This window comes from Bacillus rossius, chromosome 3, assembly GCF_032445375.1.
Source record: "Bacillus rossius redtenbacheri isolate Brsri chromosome 3, Brsri_v3, whole genome shotgun sequence".
In the NCBI taxonomy this organism is placed as follows: Eukaryota; Metazoa; Arthropoda; class Insecta; order Phasmatodea; family Bacillidae; genus Bacillus; species Bacillus rossius.
This window is the reverse complement of record NC_086332.1, coordinates 27,371,943-27,389,616: the sequence shown is the minus strand read 5'-3', so window position 1 is coordinate 27,389,616 and position 17,674 is coordinate 27,371,943. Positions and strand designations below refer to the sequence as shown.

Below are 17,674 nucleotides of genomic sequence, written 5' to 3'. Positions count from 1 at the left end.
TCAATAATTTTCTAAAAGTTTCTGATCTGCCAATTCACTTTCCCATGTATTTAATATTTAAAAAAAAAAAGAGAGAGAGAGATTTAGCTACATTTGGCAATTTTCAACAAAATATCCAAACTTGAGCACTAAATTTAGGAAGTTATTTTATACATTTTTCTATACTTTATTGCACATTGTTTTTTTGAAATGTAGTACTTACAATATTTTTCAAGATTATGAACACAGTCTTTTAATTTAATTACATTTCAATGCTACCTATATAATTACTTCGGCATAGTGTAAAATTTAAAATATTTTGTGAGAGACTTGATGGTTAATCATCAATTTATCCAAAGCCAATCACTGTTAGTGTATCTGCTGAGGGTATCAATTAGATTGACTTCCACCATACTTTGAAGAAATCTCATAGCCCTCTTTCCCAGGGGCGCAACAACTAAATTTCCAGGGGGGGGGGGGGGCAATATACCTTTTTATAAAGAATCATCGATCCCCCCTATTGAAGCGGGGGGGGGGGGGCTCCTCCCCCGGGAAAATTTGTATTTCAAGGTGGAAAATGGTGCTATTTAAGCAGTTTTATTATCTAAAAATTGATTACACAGCACTTTCTTTGCCCCCGTTTGCCCCCACTTCAAGGTTTCAGAGGGGGAGGGGGGCAAAATACCCTTTCACCCCCCCCCCCCCCCCCCCGTTGTTGCGCCCCTGCTCTTTCCTATATCAGGTTGATTTTAAAAAAAAACAGCATGGAGTAGCTTAAGTGTGATTTTGCACTGGTGTCCTGCTGCTAATGAGCTGACTGGTGCTGCCACCTGGAGGGGTCTACCTGTTGGAGAGCGGGCGCGACGTGCTGCCGGGTGAGAGCCACGGTGAGGTCTGGGTGGCTGTCGGGGTTGTCCATCAACAGGTCGCCCGCTGCAACACACGTCAGTCAGCATCTCGTGCGAGCAGGGGTGCATTCAGCCATTATCAGGGAAGGGAGTAAAGGTTCATTTCTTTATCTTGCACACGTACACTTAACACAGGATTTATGAAACTCGGAAATATTTCAGGAGTTTATACCTTATTTAATTTGGGTGGAGTTTGTGTAAGCCACAAATTTCTACTGGCAATATTCATACTTGAAACTCAGTTGTAGAACTAGCATTTGTTCGAAAAATCTAAATATATTTTTAATTAAAATAGAGTAAGTGTGGGACAGTCAGATAACATTTATTAATTGTTGTCTGTAGTATGCTTGTAAACCACTAAAATGATAAATTATCAGGGCCGCCGAGAGGGGGGGCGGCAAAAGGGGCAAATGCCCAGGGGCCCGGTAGCCTTAGGGGCCCGGGCGCCCGGCTGGGAAGTGGAAAATAAATGGCTGGAAAAACATTTTCCCCCTGCTATTAAAACATCTTGAACTCATATATATATATATATATATATAAAATTGTTTTGTGTGTTCCTAAAACTACAGTCGATAACCAATAACTTAACCGAGCAGTAGGTACTTGTAACATTCAGTTCACACCAAAATACTTGCGTAGTAGCAGAAATGGGAACGTTACAGGGACGTCGGAAGAGGGGGGGGGGGGGTGGCAGCAGGGACGAGTTGCCCCCGTGCTGTTATGCATGGTGGGGGGGGGGGGGCAAGAGTAGCATTTCGCCCCCCTCCTTTTCCCAGAATAAATGTTTGGTTGTAGTGGTAATTTTCTAAACCAGTAGTTACAAACGTTGCATTGATGATCACATTGATTAGAAAATCAAATTTATGATTGTCAATATACTGTAAAATGATTGAAAATTCCTAGATGGTATTTTATTCAAATTGTACTACATCTACTGTCAGAGTAGTATTTAATACATACTACGTCATCAAATTCTTGGAATGGTATATTTAATATTTTGGTTCGGAAACTCATTAAATAGCACAATTTTGCATCTAAAATTTAAAATTTTTCCGGAGGAGGCCCCCCGGACCCCCCGCTCTATGACTGAGGTAAGTGTGATAAATATGTTCGCCCCCCCCCCCCCTCCCCACTAATGAAAACGTTCCGACGTCCCTGGAACGTTATAAATAATTAATATGTATTACAAATTTTTCAATGTAATGAACGTGGTTCAGTGTGTTTGATGTTTTCGAAGTCATAAAATTGATTATTACTTTACATTATTTCAATAATATTATATTCAGAATAAAATATTATACTTATGTATTTTAAACACTCATATAATAATGCAATTTCTGATTACCATTTAAGATTTTTTTTGTTTTTTTATCAATATATACATCAAAATTTATTATTATTTTTATTTTGATGGGATTAAGAATGTAAAAGTGCACTGAGATACTATATGCAAATTCTCTCTTTTTTTTTTTGCGTAACTAGGAAATCGTTATGTATGTTCAAATGAAGGATGCAATTTTACGATACCATATATATTTATGGTATAGGTCTACGTAGTAGTGGTATGCAAAAAAAAGGAAGGGGGCCTACTACCCCAGCTGCCCAGGGGCCCACAAATTCTCTCAGCGGCCCTGTAAATTATTACAATAAAAAAAAACACATACAAATTTTTGTGATCTCGAAGGTGGACGATAATGTTGGTGGGCATCCCCGATATTATCATCTACTATCGGACTAACTTACGTTCACTAGAAAGTGTTTCATCGTGTATTTTCGTGAGCTGATAAATTCATTCACAAGTGAAAATTAATTAGGGATGTTATTTCTAACAGCAAACTGATATGCAACGTGTGAGCCTTTGAATGATTTTTTTTTATCAATAGTAAAAGATATTGTACAAGCTTCTCTTCTAATTGTGGATGAAATGTTGGTTCACGTCCTAACTTTGTATTCCGTGGGATCGCAATTGGAAGACACTTTGAATAGATCGACCAACATTACACATTTCAGACACAGCAAAGCATGTACCACATGTTTTTTTTTTCCACTGCTGATACGGCCTTGATCATGTTTCCAGCATCCCAAACCTTCAGTCTATTTTTTTTTATACCTTCCACTCACCATTTGTAAAGCTTTATTAAGCATCATTTAATTTATAGTGTACAAATCTGGCAAACACCCTTATTGCTAGGTATTCATTGCATATAAGACATAGGAGTAGCATTTTTACTCTTAAAAATTTTAAAAACTTAGTGGTGAAACTTGAGTGCTTTTGGTGTACAAGATGTTGTTAAAAATTTGTGTAGTTTTTTGAAGTTTGTATTATGGTGAAGCCCATGTGATCCCTACAGCAGAAACAGTCGACCACACTATAAAATCGAGGGGGAGAGCTAGGAATAGATAGGAGTTATAGGTATTGTTTAAATAGTTTTTACGTCAAAACAATTTTTTTTTATGTTTAATATTGAAGATTACCCTTTGTTCAGGCAGATATCAAACATTGATATTTTCAAAGACCATAACATAGTGTGTGTCAAAAGAGTAATTAATCCTATCAAACTATTGTTCAAAACATTTTTTTTTTTAAATAAATAATGTTTTTCCATTTGTTATTGAATGGACCTAGGGGCACTACTCCCTCATGAAAGAGGTTGCATTATGTATTCAGAAAAATGCGCCTCCTTGTCCTGTTTTGAGTTGGATGTGCCCTTGGTTGTGATCATTCACAAAAAATAATTCTATTATTGACTCCAATGACTTCAAAGCCACTCACTATTAACTTCAGCATTCCACTAAATTATGTTTTATTCTTTAGGGAAGCCAAATTTATAAAATCAAATGATCTAAAAGTGTTACGACCAAAAACAAAACTGTTGAAACGAAAATGACGCATTTCGGTTGCTATCCTTCCCTTCAGGAGAGACAGGCTCGCCGATGGCAAAGGGCTGACACACATTCTACAATGATACAGTTAAAGGAGACGGATCTCATGGAACGTAGTTTCTACAATAGCACGCAGACGAGACGGACCCGTATGGATTGGCTCGACAATGCTTAACTCTCGTTTACGTTGCTCCGTGCGACCAATTAGAAGCCGAGTGGCTGCAGTGGTAGCCATGTGTTTGTGTTCTAAATATGTTAATGTATATGGATATCTAGTAGTGTATATTATTACTTTGTCGTTTATTTTTATTATTTATGTAAATTCTGTCGCTGTGATTTCGTTGCATATATTAAAAAAAAAATTAATATTTCATAACTTTTAAATGCAATCTCATTGGTTGGCAATTTTTTTACGTTTCCGTGCATTGTGGAAGCAGCAGCCGCTACAGTGAAATGTTCCGGATTTTTTTTCCTAATTTAGTTCAAACTAATTGTGTTTGGGAAGGGTCCGGGTTAGGGAGGGAGACTAAGTGTGTCTCAGGCCGAAGCCTATACGCTCTAATAATAATGCAGGGTGTTAACATTTCAGGTGACGTAGCATGCATCATGTGCCATGGCCAGCCATGGCAGCGATTGATGCCATGACTAACTAACTCTCCTCACTCTTAAATATAGGCTAAACTGCTTAGTTAGGTTGGGCCCGGGTAAAACCTGCATAGACACAGGAAAAACCATGGGCACTTACACGCGGGATGCAAAAATTTCATGCATTAATATCAAGCAGGTTGGTTACGAGAAACAGAAGAATGGGTTCTGGATGAAGAGTTGGATAGAAGAGTAGAAAAGAGTCTACCATGCGGAGCTTGGGTGCTTGGACTTTATGTCTGCATTGGTTTTGGGCGGCACTGGTTGTTTCGGGGGCGACTTTTAGTCGTTTCCCGCCGGGCCCAACTTAAATTAGGAAGCGTGAAAGTTTTAAGAAAGGATTGATTTTGCGCTGGATTGAATGTTCCGGGAAACTACCCGAACGGGACGCACCACAACGCCGAAATACCACAACGCCGAACGTACAATAACGCCGAAAACCATAACGCCGAATGCCAAATTGACTACAACGCCGACAGCTAGAAAACTGCTGTGTACCACAACACCAAAATACATTAACGCCGAAAAATGTCATTGCAGGACTGCCACAAAGGCAAGTGCATTTTATTCCCGCTTTTAGGAGGGGGTGTTATGCTGTTTTTCACTTCCAAATACTGTGTAAGGCATTGGAGAACCTTTGCAGAATCAACCTGTCGTGAAACCCCAGGTGCTTCCACCACCGCGGCATTACCTGGGGTGCTAGGACACAATTATCAAGGAATCATCATCATTGCCATCATTATCACTATCAATATTATCAATAATTTAAATACCATTAACCTAATTAGTATCAAATCATCAATGTTGTTTTTCATTTTGCTCCTGTGCCTCCCCCCCCCCCCCCAACCCCCCCACCACGCAGCAATTTTTCGGCGTTACTGTATTTCGGCGTTGTGGTACACAGCAGTTTTCTAGCTGTCGGCGTTACGGTCAATTTGGCATTCGGCGTTATTGTACGTTGGGCGTTGTGGTAACGACCCAGATCCGTCCCCTTGTCGAGCTGCAGAAGGGGCCGGGGCGGCGGGCTGACTCACGGGTGTCGGCGGCGCGCGACCAGTCGGCGGCGAGGCGCGGCGCAGACTCCACGGCCGCCTGCGCCAGGGAGTTGCCGCCGTCGGCGTCGCCTGCAACACGGGGACCCGCCCGGTCAGCAGCCGCCACGTCTCGTCCGCGGTAACATGTCCATCAAGTTCTGTCCCTGCCCGATTACACCCGAACAATCCACCTTCGGCCAACCTCGGGTTTATTTATATATATTTATATTTCTCTGTTTATTTTAATGTAGCTATACTAAACTAACTAACCGTCCATAGTGTTTTGAAGTGTTTTAATGTAGCTAACCTAACCGACCACTTCTAATATTTGAATTCATTTTTTCCTGCGCAAAAATAAAACAAATCCCGAAGTTGGGCGAAGGTGAATTGTTCGGGTGTAATCGGGAATGGCAGAACTTTATGTACATCTTTTAGGTCTCCGCTGTGCTGTTGAGGAATGCCACCATCAACAATTAAGTTTCAAATATAAACAAAACACTGGAATTGGCAAAACATAAGAACTTAAATTTAAAAAAAGGAATTTTTCAAACATCTTTAGAGTATAATTTGTAGAATGGTGTATTAATAGAGTGGCTTATTGGCAAAATATTTAAATTTGAAATAATTTGTGACAATGTTGAATTGTCTTGGTAGCAATGAAATAAACATGGCAACCATGGGCACTAGTGCAGACGTTTGCCCCCCCCCCCCCCCCCCTTCACCACTTATTTCCTTAAATTTAAACTGAGGATATGGTTTTCAACATTCATTCGTTACGGTTATGCAGATTTTAACTTAAAAAAAATTTCAACTTAGTGTTTTGGTTGTTCCGTATTGGAAAATAGATAATCTGAAACATTAATGATGAATATTCCCAGCAATAAACTACCAGGGCCCCGCGCCGATGTTTTTTTTTTTTTTCACTTTTATTTTATTTGTTTGACTAGTTTCCTTTTTAAAATATGGACATAAGTGGAAATAGGAATATTAAAATTTTACTAACGTGTAAATTAAAATGCAGGTCAATATAAATTTTAATTAATGATTTTGTACTAGAAAAACTTTAACATATTTTATTTCCATGTATAATTATACGCGATTCCAACGGAACTTCATCGTTTTAAGCATTTATAAAACTGACCCGAAGATAATTTATCTGGAAAGAATGTCAACATTTCTAAAAGTAAATTAGCAAAACCGTCGTGTTGTGCACTTAGGGTACTCCCCCCCCGCCTCCCGCTTTTCACTCTTCTTATGATGTGACATTCTGTCTCTTGTACCCAGGGCAGCAACTAGAGTCTCTGGCACCCGGGGCATGAATTGATTCATGCCCCCCCCCCCCCTCTTTTTTGCGCATACCACACCAATAAAGCGGGGGGTCTGAGGGCCCTCCCACGGAAAAATGGTGCTATTTAAGCATTTTCGGTACCTACATGTAACAGTTTCTGTGCTACTGTAACTTCCATGCATGAACCCACTAGTAGGAATTACAATGCAAGCGATTTCGGCGCTCCCACAGCTTTGCGCCCGGGGCGTGTGCCCCGCTTGCCCCCCCCCCCCCCCCACTAGTTGCGGCCCTGCTTGTACCTACTTATTCGAATGGGTGCGCCTTCCCGTGCGCTACGCCTGAAAGTTAGGCAGGTGACTGAAATTTTTCAAAGTTCCGCTGGGACTTGGTCTTTTTGTCGCTCGGCTGGCCGTAGCGTGGGCACAGAGCTTAGCGTTATGGACGTTTGGACGTTGAGGGTTTAAGTGACGTCTGCTGCGGCTGTGGTCGTCGAGCTAGTTGGCGCAGGACAGTGACGTCCTGTGTTAGCGCGGACTTTACCATAATTTACCAATAGTAACCAGGCTGTTCTTACGTAAAGCCAAACGTAAGAAAGTACACGACTTTTACGGTTAAGTCAACTGGACACTCGCTACCTAGGATTCGGTTCTGGACATACACTGAGTGGTGCTTTTTAGAGTGCCATTTGCGGCATTGCACTCACGCGTGTTATGTAGAGATACGTGACTTACGTATGAACTGTTGCTCGGCCTGAGCGGCATCGGAGCGAATAAAAAGCTGTATGGTCAGTGTATGTATTGTCGTTCCTGGAGTATCATGATAGACACACACTCTTATGTCTGTTGTGTGGGGGAGGGGGGGGGGGGGTGTTAGACACGGTGACGTCTGCTGAGACTCGAGAAGCCCGGTAGCCTACAACTCACGTAGTTTCGGTAGTTTCGGTTCACTACCACGTTCGTGCAACTTCAGATTTCTCTCAAAAATTGAAATTAAAAAAATCGAAGGGTTAGGTTAGGTTAGGTTAGGTCAGTCACAACATGCTTGTTTTCATTGGAAACTTCTGATTTAGCGGCTGAAGTGGCGTTAATACCAAAACGCAAAACTTCGGAAATCTTCGGAAATTCTTGCAGGGAACCGAAACTACGTGAGTTGTAGGCTTCCCCGAGAAGCCACCGGTGTGGGTCGGCGGTACCAACCGTCGCCGGCACCCGACGACTTCACAACTCCCCTCCTGGCTGGCGAGTCCCGGACCGAGTGGAGACGCCTCCTGGGGAGAGGAGTTGGCACTCCTGACCGACGCTACGTCGCTTCAGGCGAGTGACCACGCGTATTCAATATTCCCGCCATTACCATCTAGAGTTTGGCCCTGTCATTTTAAACGCCGTTTTTTTTATTCATAAATATTATAACTATATTAAAAGTTTGAATGTACACTATTTTGAATTGATGAATTAATTATTCGCCCCGTTTTTTTTTAAAGTTAGCCACGATTAATCTGTGTGGGTGTGAAGTGACGATTAGTAGTGTGGCGTACTTGTATAACTATGTTTCCATGAGAGCTCAATATTATTGTTGCACCATACACACTGCGTTTGATTCTCTCGTTATTACGAGCTCCAGTAATATTTATCCATTTGGTGATAGATTAATTCAATTAAAATAAGGGATGTACTGAGTGTGTTATGAAATTACACTCAGTTGTTATAGTCTGCCTCTGGTGTGATGCAGTAACCCTCACCAAGTTTGTTAGCGAGTGCCATACCCGAGCAAAGACCATTATGATATCGAGGTTCATGCTTCTATTTTGTGCATCGGGATTATTTACTGTGAATAAATTTGTGTAACAATCTTCTATAGTCGCAATTAAGAAAAATTTTAATAAATGTTATGATATCAGCAAATTTAAATCCATATTCCAGTAAAAAAAAACCAGAGATTTTAGGGGTTGCTCTTACCTAACCAGTACGAAAATGATAATAATTGTATGATGACGCACTTTACAGTCTTATATTTGGAAAGACCGAGCCCTGCAGTCAGTATTGAAACTGGATGGGCTTGTAGGATGCGGAAATGCTGTCCACCGAGGCACCGAGGCTGGTTCAGGTGCGCCACCGCGCGTGGGCTGGTTGTCAGCGGGGAAGCCTTTTTTCACAGACGAGAGAGCCAAACGCCCGATCGTGCATCGTCGGTTTTTTTTTTTTTTGTTCATTGTAACTCATGATAACTAATGGTCAATTAGATTAGGTTAATTACATTAAAATATACTTTAAAATATTGTGGAAGGTTGATTTGGTTAGGATAGCTACATTAAAGATACTGTGAAATCATGTAAACGGTTTCCTAGCCCTGGATAGATACAATATTAAAAAGTTATTTGCTAAGCAACCATAAAATGATTTTACAGTATTTTTAATGTAGCTTTACTTACCTAATATAACCAACCATTCACAATGTTTGAAAGTATTTATAATGTAGCTAACCTATCCTAATCGACCGCAAAATTTAATGCCACACCGGTTTATACAATGAGATAGAACGGGGGAAAAAAAAAGCGAGCATGAACTTCAGGGAACTTCGGGTGTGGCTCTCTCGTCTGTGAAATGAAGGCTTCCGTTGTCAGCGCTGAGCGCTGTCGTAAACAGCGCGCCGCAGCTCCGGTGGCGATAAGAGGAGCGGGTGTGTGTGAACCAGGGCGGGTCCACTTCCCACGGCAATCAGCCGCGGGAACCTGTTCTCTGCGGTCCAGTGTTAAGGTGAGCACGGCGCCGAGCCAGTCCCCGGCGAGGCTGCTCGTTTCGGCACAAAAAAAAAATAAACCCGAGGAACTCGATTTTCCCTCTTATTGAATATAAGTATAGCTCAGGGAGAAGTCGCCATGAAATCCAGCACGTTTAAAAACTTGCACCTGCAACTGAACAATCTATTGGTAGGGACCGGAAAAATTCGCGGATTCAATGACCTCTAGGATAGCCTCCATTATCCTCTGCATTTCTCAAGTAAACACGCGTGTTCATTGGGTACTAAATTGTGAGGCGTCTCCACTGGGTAGCTTGTGATTCGACGTTTCATTGGTCGATAGTCTCTCATTGGCCCAGTGAGTTCCAGTTAAACTGCGAGCCAATAGCAGAACCAGCAGAAATGTACACAAGTTTGAATTTCAGCCTATCACGAAATGAATCCGAGAATTTTTCCGGTCTTTATCTATTGGGTATAGCTACTTTAGCGAAAATTTAATCTGTGCACAGGTTTCAGTTAAAGGTGGTTTTTACTCCGTCATTCTATGATTCGACACATTCTGTAATCCGGTACCGATCGAGCGGCTCGCATTCAGTTGCTGGTCCTGCCCGCCGAAGGATGACAGAATTTGTTTCACGAACAAATGATGAAATAAAATATACACATTTTTTTTATTTAAAATTATTTAACAATATTATTAACTTAGAGCAGTAAAAAATTTGCACAAACGTTGATGGTTTACAAACTTTGTTTAAACTGTTTTAATTTTGGAGCATTAATAATTTATATTGTGTTCGCTTACAACGTTTTTAGTGTGTGTGTATGTGTGTGTGTATATATATATATATATATATATATATATATGTAGATTCTTCCAGTCTTCATTTCAGTACAGTTTTTTCTTGTTTTATAGCTGGTTACATAGCTTCATATTTCACAGGTACATTTCCGTAATTATATTATTTTCCGTAATTATATTTTTAATTTTTATTATTCCCGGGATATTCGCTAATATGGGAAGGCCGTGGTACCAGAGTGCTGGATTTCAACTTGCATTTTTCCACCTTTTTTTTTCTATAATTCTAACTCTGAACTGTTTGCCTATAGTTGGGAACCCTGCTGAGACGGCTGCGCAGGGATCTGAACCCGAGTCCTCTGGGCAAGAGCCGTCTTGCTCCAGCACGTAGCGATGGACCTCGGAGAACGCACCATACTTGCCGTCGGCGTGCATGGGCGATAGTGTGGGCAGTGTAATCGGATTCTGCTTCGTGTTCTGCTGAACAGGTCCGTGAACCAGGAAACAGGTTTTTTTTTTCTCCTCTCCTCGCGGAAGTGAAATCTTTACCAGGCACCCTGTGCCAAATTTAGTTGGCGATTACTCGAGTGGTTTCTAATGGCAACGCCAGCACAGTCGCCCCGTTTGTGTGCGTGTGAGTTCTATAGCGGGGTGATAGTGAACACTGCCGTCAACCGTCAAGTCTGGCTATTCAGAGCAGGGAAAAACAATAATTAACACGTTTGTTTTCCGAGGGATATTCAAGAATTAAAATTCAGTGGTACAAATAGTAACGCAGTTCAAAGTTAGCAGTACTCAACACTTATTTTATTTTTTATGAACTTTTTTATTTATTATGTACTTGGCTAGTGTTATGAAATGTTTAGCAAGGACTTAAGTGACAAAAGATAATGTAATGGTCACTGAAAGGTTATTTATTCTGTGTGTCCAATGCCTCACGTTTACTGCATATCCAGTTTGGTTACCTTGACTGTACAGTAACACCATTTAGGCATCTACTGTACACGCTTAATATGTGTTCATGTCTCTAGCGAGCATAGCTATAGGCAGGCTATTGCGTTGGCGACTAGTAAGAGATACATCACACCTCGGCATGACTCAAAATTATGAGTACTGAGTCGGTTATAAATAAAGAATAGCTTGCATAAAAACTAGCTTCTCTGATAGCCACTACTGGTAACGGTCACATTTCATATAGACGTAGCAAAATGAGTGCAATGTAGCAAAACGATTATGTAATTTGTTTCCAGAAGTCTTAATTGTGTCCTGCCTTTAAACTTAAAAAAATTCAGAGCTAAGCAGTGTCTGCAGATCTATTTAGTAAAACCAATGGCATATTATATAAATATTTAATACATAATTTATAACAAATCTTGATGTGTTTACATCGTGAGGCTTTGTAAAACATCTGCTGCTGGCAAGTCAAATTAAATGCCGTCATGCCTTCTGATAAATACTCAGTATATATTAGCATGTTTGTATTGCGCGTATTTATTTCAACAGCTCATTGTAAACACTTAATCGCAGTTACCATGTCATATCAGACATTTTTGCAAATAACAACAGTACGTAAATAAAATATTTTCGCAGATAGCAAGCAAGCAAGCAGTGTCCACGCCCGTCGTGCCTGCAGGGGTGGTTGGCTCCCCTGCGCGTGTCTGCGCTCGCTGTTTGTCGCGCGCGGCATGAGCGACGCACGCGCCGAACACAACCTCGCCGTATCTGAGCGGTCCATCGCGAACGCAAGCAACGCCCCACCACCCCTCCTCGCAGCGCTGTCAACACGAACCCGTTAAGCCCGTCGTGTTTAGCGGCTTTGTTTCGTTTCCGTCACTTCCCCATGTTGACCTACTGCACTCGGCAAAACAGTGAGCGCCGAACTAGCGCCTTTCGCTGTCCAAGACTCGACTTCATCACGTTTTTCTCTGAGCATTTCCTTACGAAACAACTGATTTGCTGTACAACGCGATGAATACATACACATACGATACAGTGAATTCTGATAAATAATAATAATAATAATAATAATTCAGGCTTATCACGATTTTGAATGATTTTATGCTGAACATAGCAAAAAAAAAATACAAATTTTTCAATACCTTTAAACAAGAGAAATTAATACAAACTCCAGAATGAAATGCAGTTTTACGAAGGCATTATCCATGGACAGGGGCATTCACTTTCCACGAATATAATTCGAGACTAGCTGAAAGTTAAAATTCTGTGGCATCGTCTGTGTTTCGTCTTTGGGTGGGTTTCTTCCAGGTAGGCTACATGTCTACTGTTGCAACACCAATCACAGTAATACAGTACGGAAGCAAACATGTCCTGAATGGCCTGGTCAAATAAGGCAACTACTTCTCTCGCAGACGACCACCAATCATACGGAAGAAGCAGCTGGTGTGGGTATACCTTGTTGCAGTCTAATGGGCGTTCAGGGTTTTTTCCGCGAAAAATGCCTTGCCCCTAGCCATGGAGAATAAAACGAAAAGGACCCCTATGTCGCTTTACAAGGAAGGCTAATGTACATATTTAGAGACCGGAAAAATTCGCGCTTTCGATGACCTCTAGGATAGACTCCACAACCCCCTAAATACTCAGGCAAATGCCACCTGCTCATTGGCTATTGACTCGTGACACCTGTCGACTGGGACGCTTGCGATTCGATACTTTTTTGGTTGAAGGTTTTCCATTGGTTCAAAGTCCTTCAGATAAACTGTAAGCCAATCACAGAAGCAATATAAAGGTACAGGTGTTTGGATTCTAGCATATCGTGAAATGAATCCGCGAATTTTTCCGGTCTCTATTCATAAATAACTGACATTAATTTAATGCAGGGTGTTGGCAGAAAAATAATGGTTAGAGAACACGATTTAAAGCATTGGCTGGGTCAAGTGGCCCCAGCTTGCAAAAAATATTTTTTCCAGAAGTAAGAGAAAGAAGAATTACTGTGGATTGTAGACTATCGTGACGCCACATATTTTCGCGATGAATCATCATCTCTAATAATGGCATAACGAAGGTGTGTTTGGTGGTGTGTTGTTTGTTGGAGACTCCGAGCTTTTACAGCGCACGAACCGAGCTCAAAGCAAGGAAGATCAAGAGTCGCAAATTAACGCTATAACTAACGCTGTAATTTTCTTTGGAAATCAGCGAACTGTGCGGTATTTATAAGCAAACAAACAACATAAAAGTTGTAAGTTTTCGAAAGAAAATGTTGGCTACCTTGATTTTTTTTTTGAGTCGTTCGTTTCTAGGAATATTCACCATAGTTCCCACCCCCCTTTTTTTCTCTTCAGATTATCTATTTTCCAACAAGGAACAACCAAAACACGTTGTTTAATTGCTTTATCTTTTATTTAAAAACTTAAAAACTGTGTTTTAATTGCAAAAAATACACACATGTATACACGTCTGCACATGTGCACATGCAAGCCATTCTTATTTCATTGCTGCCAAGATAATTCGACACTGTCAAAAAAAAGTTTCCAAAGTTTAATAGTTTGCATTTATATTCCATACGACACTGTTAATACACAATTCCATAAATTCTGAACTGAAAACGTTGGTAAAATTACTTCTTTATTTTAATTTATTATGTTTAAGAAATTTCTATGTTTTCTTTACAATTAAAACTTAATTTTTGATGTTGGCATTTCACAACCGCACAGTTTTATTAGTCGCCATTTTCCGCCTGTACAGTTGCGCCCCCTGGACCCAAGTCCTCGGCCACAGACCCGCGCCGCTGTGTTTGACCACGGCGCCTCATGTCGGCCATCGACCCAGAGGCCCCTGCGCCTTTCTCCGTCCTCATTCGATAATCCTTCCAACGCATCCAAGAGATTCTCAGTAAATAAATTTTCCCACGTGGCAAGCTTCAATGTGTCGAGTCATATTAGTAGGGACCGGAAAAAATCGCGTATTCAATGACCTCTAGGATAGCCTCCATTATCCTTTGCATTTCTCAAGTAAACACGCGTGTCCATTGGGTACTAAATTGTGAGGCGTCTCCACTGGGTAGCTTGTGATTCGACGCTTCTTTGGTAGATAGTCTCTCATTGGCCCAGAGAGCTCCAGTTTAACTGCGAGCCAATAGCAGAACCAGCAGAATTGTACACAAGTTTGAATTTCAGTCTATCACGAAATTAATCCGCGAATTTTTCCGGTCTCTACATATTAGGTACGATCCTGAGAGATAAATGTGGTTAAAATGCATGATATTTAGTCCTCCCGATATCTATGAAAGAACTTACTCTACTTCGAATGATACGATTTTTTTTTTATTCTACGAGAAGAACTAGTTTTCTCTCGTTGAGTATTTCAAGCGGCACCTTTCTCCGTTGTGGCAAGAGTGTTCACACGTTTGAAGTTTCGCTTTTTGACGAATGACGCTTAAAAGCTGATGTTCATGTTATCTTTTGGTCAAGTGGATAAATCTATACATATATATATATATATATATATATATATATATATATATATATATACATATATATATTTAAATTGTATTTACTTGTAATATTCATGTTATCTTTTGGTCAAGTGGATAAATCTATATATACTATAAATATATATTCAAATTGTATTTACTTGTAATATTCATGTTATGTTTTGGTCAAATGGATAAACCTATAAATATATATATATTTAAATTGTATTTACTTGTAACTTGAAGTGTCAGAGAGAAATCGATGTATATTTCGTTCCAAACAAAGTCAACCACACACACACACACAGACAAAAAAGTGTGTTCTTGCTGTAGACTTGATCACTTTTATGAATGTTTTGTTAATATACCAAGAATATTCTTTTGGGTTCATGTTCAAAGTAAGCGAACTCAGTGTCCGCAAATTTACGAAGATCCCTGGATAATTTGTAACCAGCGCAGCGTTCTGCGTAAATTGAAGGTGAAATTGTTTACCAGTGTAAAATTACGCTACTAACGAATGGGGCGGGAACTTTCTCCGCCTCGGACATCCCGACTAGGGTTCAGAACCGAGAAATCCCGGTCCAAAAAATACCGGTAATTCCCGGTACTTTTGATATAGTGAAAGAACCGGGAATTTTTAATCGATTCCCGGTTCTTTCGGGACTCGACATCGACAGAATAAAATTTAGTTTTCATTGCGCGCTAAGGTTACTTTCATCTGATACTCTCCTCTGGAGTGGCGACCATGCGAGTGGTGAGGGGAGGGAGTCTGCCGCTCCTCTGTCGCCAGTCAAGAGTGCGGACTGCTGTCTGCTGTGTGCGCTGGTACCTGAGGTTGTTGCGCCAGTAGTCTATGAATAACGATATTATTTCAATTAATTTTGTTATGAAAAGAAGAAGTGTTATTTTAAGTTATAATTATGTGATTTTGCATGTGTTTAAAACTAATTATTTGTTTAATTATATTTTTTCCAAAGTTAAATATTGAGATTATGACTGAGTATAAAGTGATTTGTTCACGTTAATATATACTTTTTGCAATAAAAAAATGTAACACCAATGTTAAATTTTTGGTCACCAAAAATTTGTTTAACCGTGCAAAACTAACTATTACTACGTCATTCACAGACTGCTGCACCATTAATTATAAAAAAATAATAATAATAATACCTAGTACCGAAAGTACCGGGAATTATCGTTTCCGTTGAAGATTAGTACCGAAATTGCCGGTTCTGTAAATCGGTTACGGGCCCGAGTATACCGTAATCTCGTCCCGCGGAAAGAGTGGGGGGGGGGGGGGGGGGGGCAAAGACCGCGCGGGAAGGCAAGAGTGGTGACGTGGAAGGAACCGCATGTGTAGGGCTCACGTCGCCGCGTTAGGATAAGAGGAGGGGAGGGTAGGGGAAGGGGAAAGAGAAAGAGAAAGGCACGGCGGACGCGGGAGAAAGCGAGCGCGGTGTCGGTAACCTGGCCGGCGTGTGTGCGTGCGTGTGAGGAGACGTGTAGGGGCGGCGCCGGCGGGGAACACAACAGCTGATGGCCAAGGTCACTGCCGCTCGCCTTGCACAACGTCGCGCCGGGGGGCGTACTGATCGGCGCCCTCAGCAAATAAATAAATAAATAATACCATTCACCCCACCAACGTTGTTTGGCTAGTCCTTCAGTATCCGCCAGTGATATGTAAACATCTAACCTCGGTAGCGTGCCAGTTCACGTGTTTATCACGTTGTTTACATTGCAAATAAACTTTTAAAACTAAACTCGGAACACGAAATAGTATATAAAGTAGCACTCTTTAAAATAAAGGCCGAGCTGATCAATAAAATATTCTCTTTTCAAGTAGGCCTACAAACCAAAATTCGGAGACGTGAATAACACGCACACATTTCTTCGCCCGCCGCTAGAATTCGTTGCCTGAATCGTCAAACGTTGCTTGTCACCATCATTCCCAGATAGAAGCACGGCTCCGATAAAAGATTTGAAAAAATTTTAAACTTCGGCTTTGGACCTGATTTTCGACACGGTGTTTTATTATAGTAGGCTACTCATTGGCGTAGCTGTGTTCATAAAGTTGGGGGGGACAAATAATGATTTTGATGTCATGTAAACCCATTCCCCTCTTACTAAGACGGGGGGTCCGGGGGTCCTCCACCGGAAAATTTTGATTTTAAAAGTGCAAAATAGCGCTTTTTAAGCAGTTTTTGTATCCAACCATTGGATACATCGATGTTAAAATTATTATTGTTTCTTTAAGATAAAATATGATGAGTGAAGAAATTACAAATAAAGTGGGGCAAAATAATATTATAAAATAAAAATATCACGGTCTAGAAAGTTGGGGGGGACAGTCCCCTCCACCCAAAAAGTTCAGGGGGACACGTCCCCCCTGTCCCCCCCCCCCCCCCCCCGGTTCCTACGCCCCTGAGGCTACTATCCAACCTTGCTAAATTCACTTATAAAGTTTCCGCATACGTTAGAAGTTATACTTCTATGGATTACTAAAATATTAAACTGAAACAATTTAAAACACATAACACTAAGTATATGTTTGTATATTTGTTTTTTTTTCTTCTGAAACGATTGAAATCAGTCTGTAAATACTTCCTTCAAACCTTAACCTTATTGAGCAGATTCAACATTATTACATTATAATTTTATTAAAATAAATAATTTAAAAAAATCCCCAGCGACTAGATTCGAACTAGTCCCTTGAGGTTAGCAAGCGTGCTCTACCACTGTAATACTAAGCCAAATGGAAATTTAGCGGTTTCTTACGTTATTAAAACTTGAGATTACTTGTTAGTATGACAATTTTAGTCTACCTAATACATTCCAGAGTAGTTTAACTATCATGAAGCTTCATTTGACACACCAATACGTTTGTTATGTAGCCTAAAGTTTACGAAATTGATTATGCCGCTACACGTTGGTCCGCCATCTTTGCGTCCCATTTCCGTTAATCGACTTCCGTTCCAT

At 40.6% G+C, this 17,674-nt stretch overlaps 1 protein-coding gene across 1 annotated transcript in view; it reads right to left on the bottom strand.

Moving 5' to 3' along the window:
- LOC134530425 (uncharacterized) overlaps window positions 1-17,674 on the bottom strand; it is a 77,804-nt gene that overhangs the window by 2,323 nt on the left and 57,807 nt on the right. The window contains exons 2-3 of the mRNA XM_063365239.1: window positions 5,450-5,539; window positions 824-912 (exon numbers count right to left, since the gene is read on the bottom strand). Coding sequence (XP_063221309.1) covers window positions 824-912; window positions 5,450-5,539 — 179 coding nt within the window. The remainder of the gene's footprint in view (window positions 1-823; window positions 913-5,449; window positions 5,540-17,674) is intronic.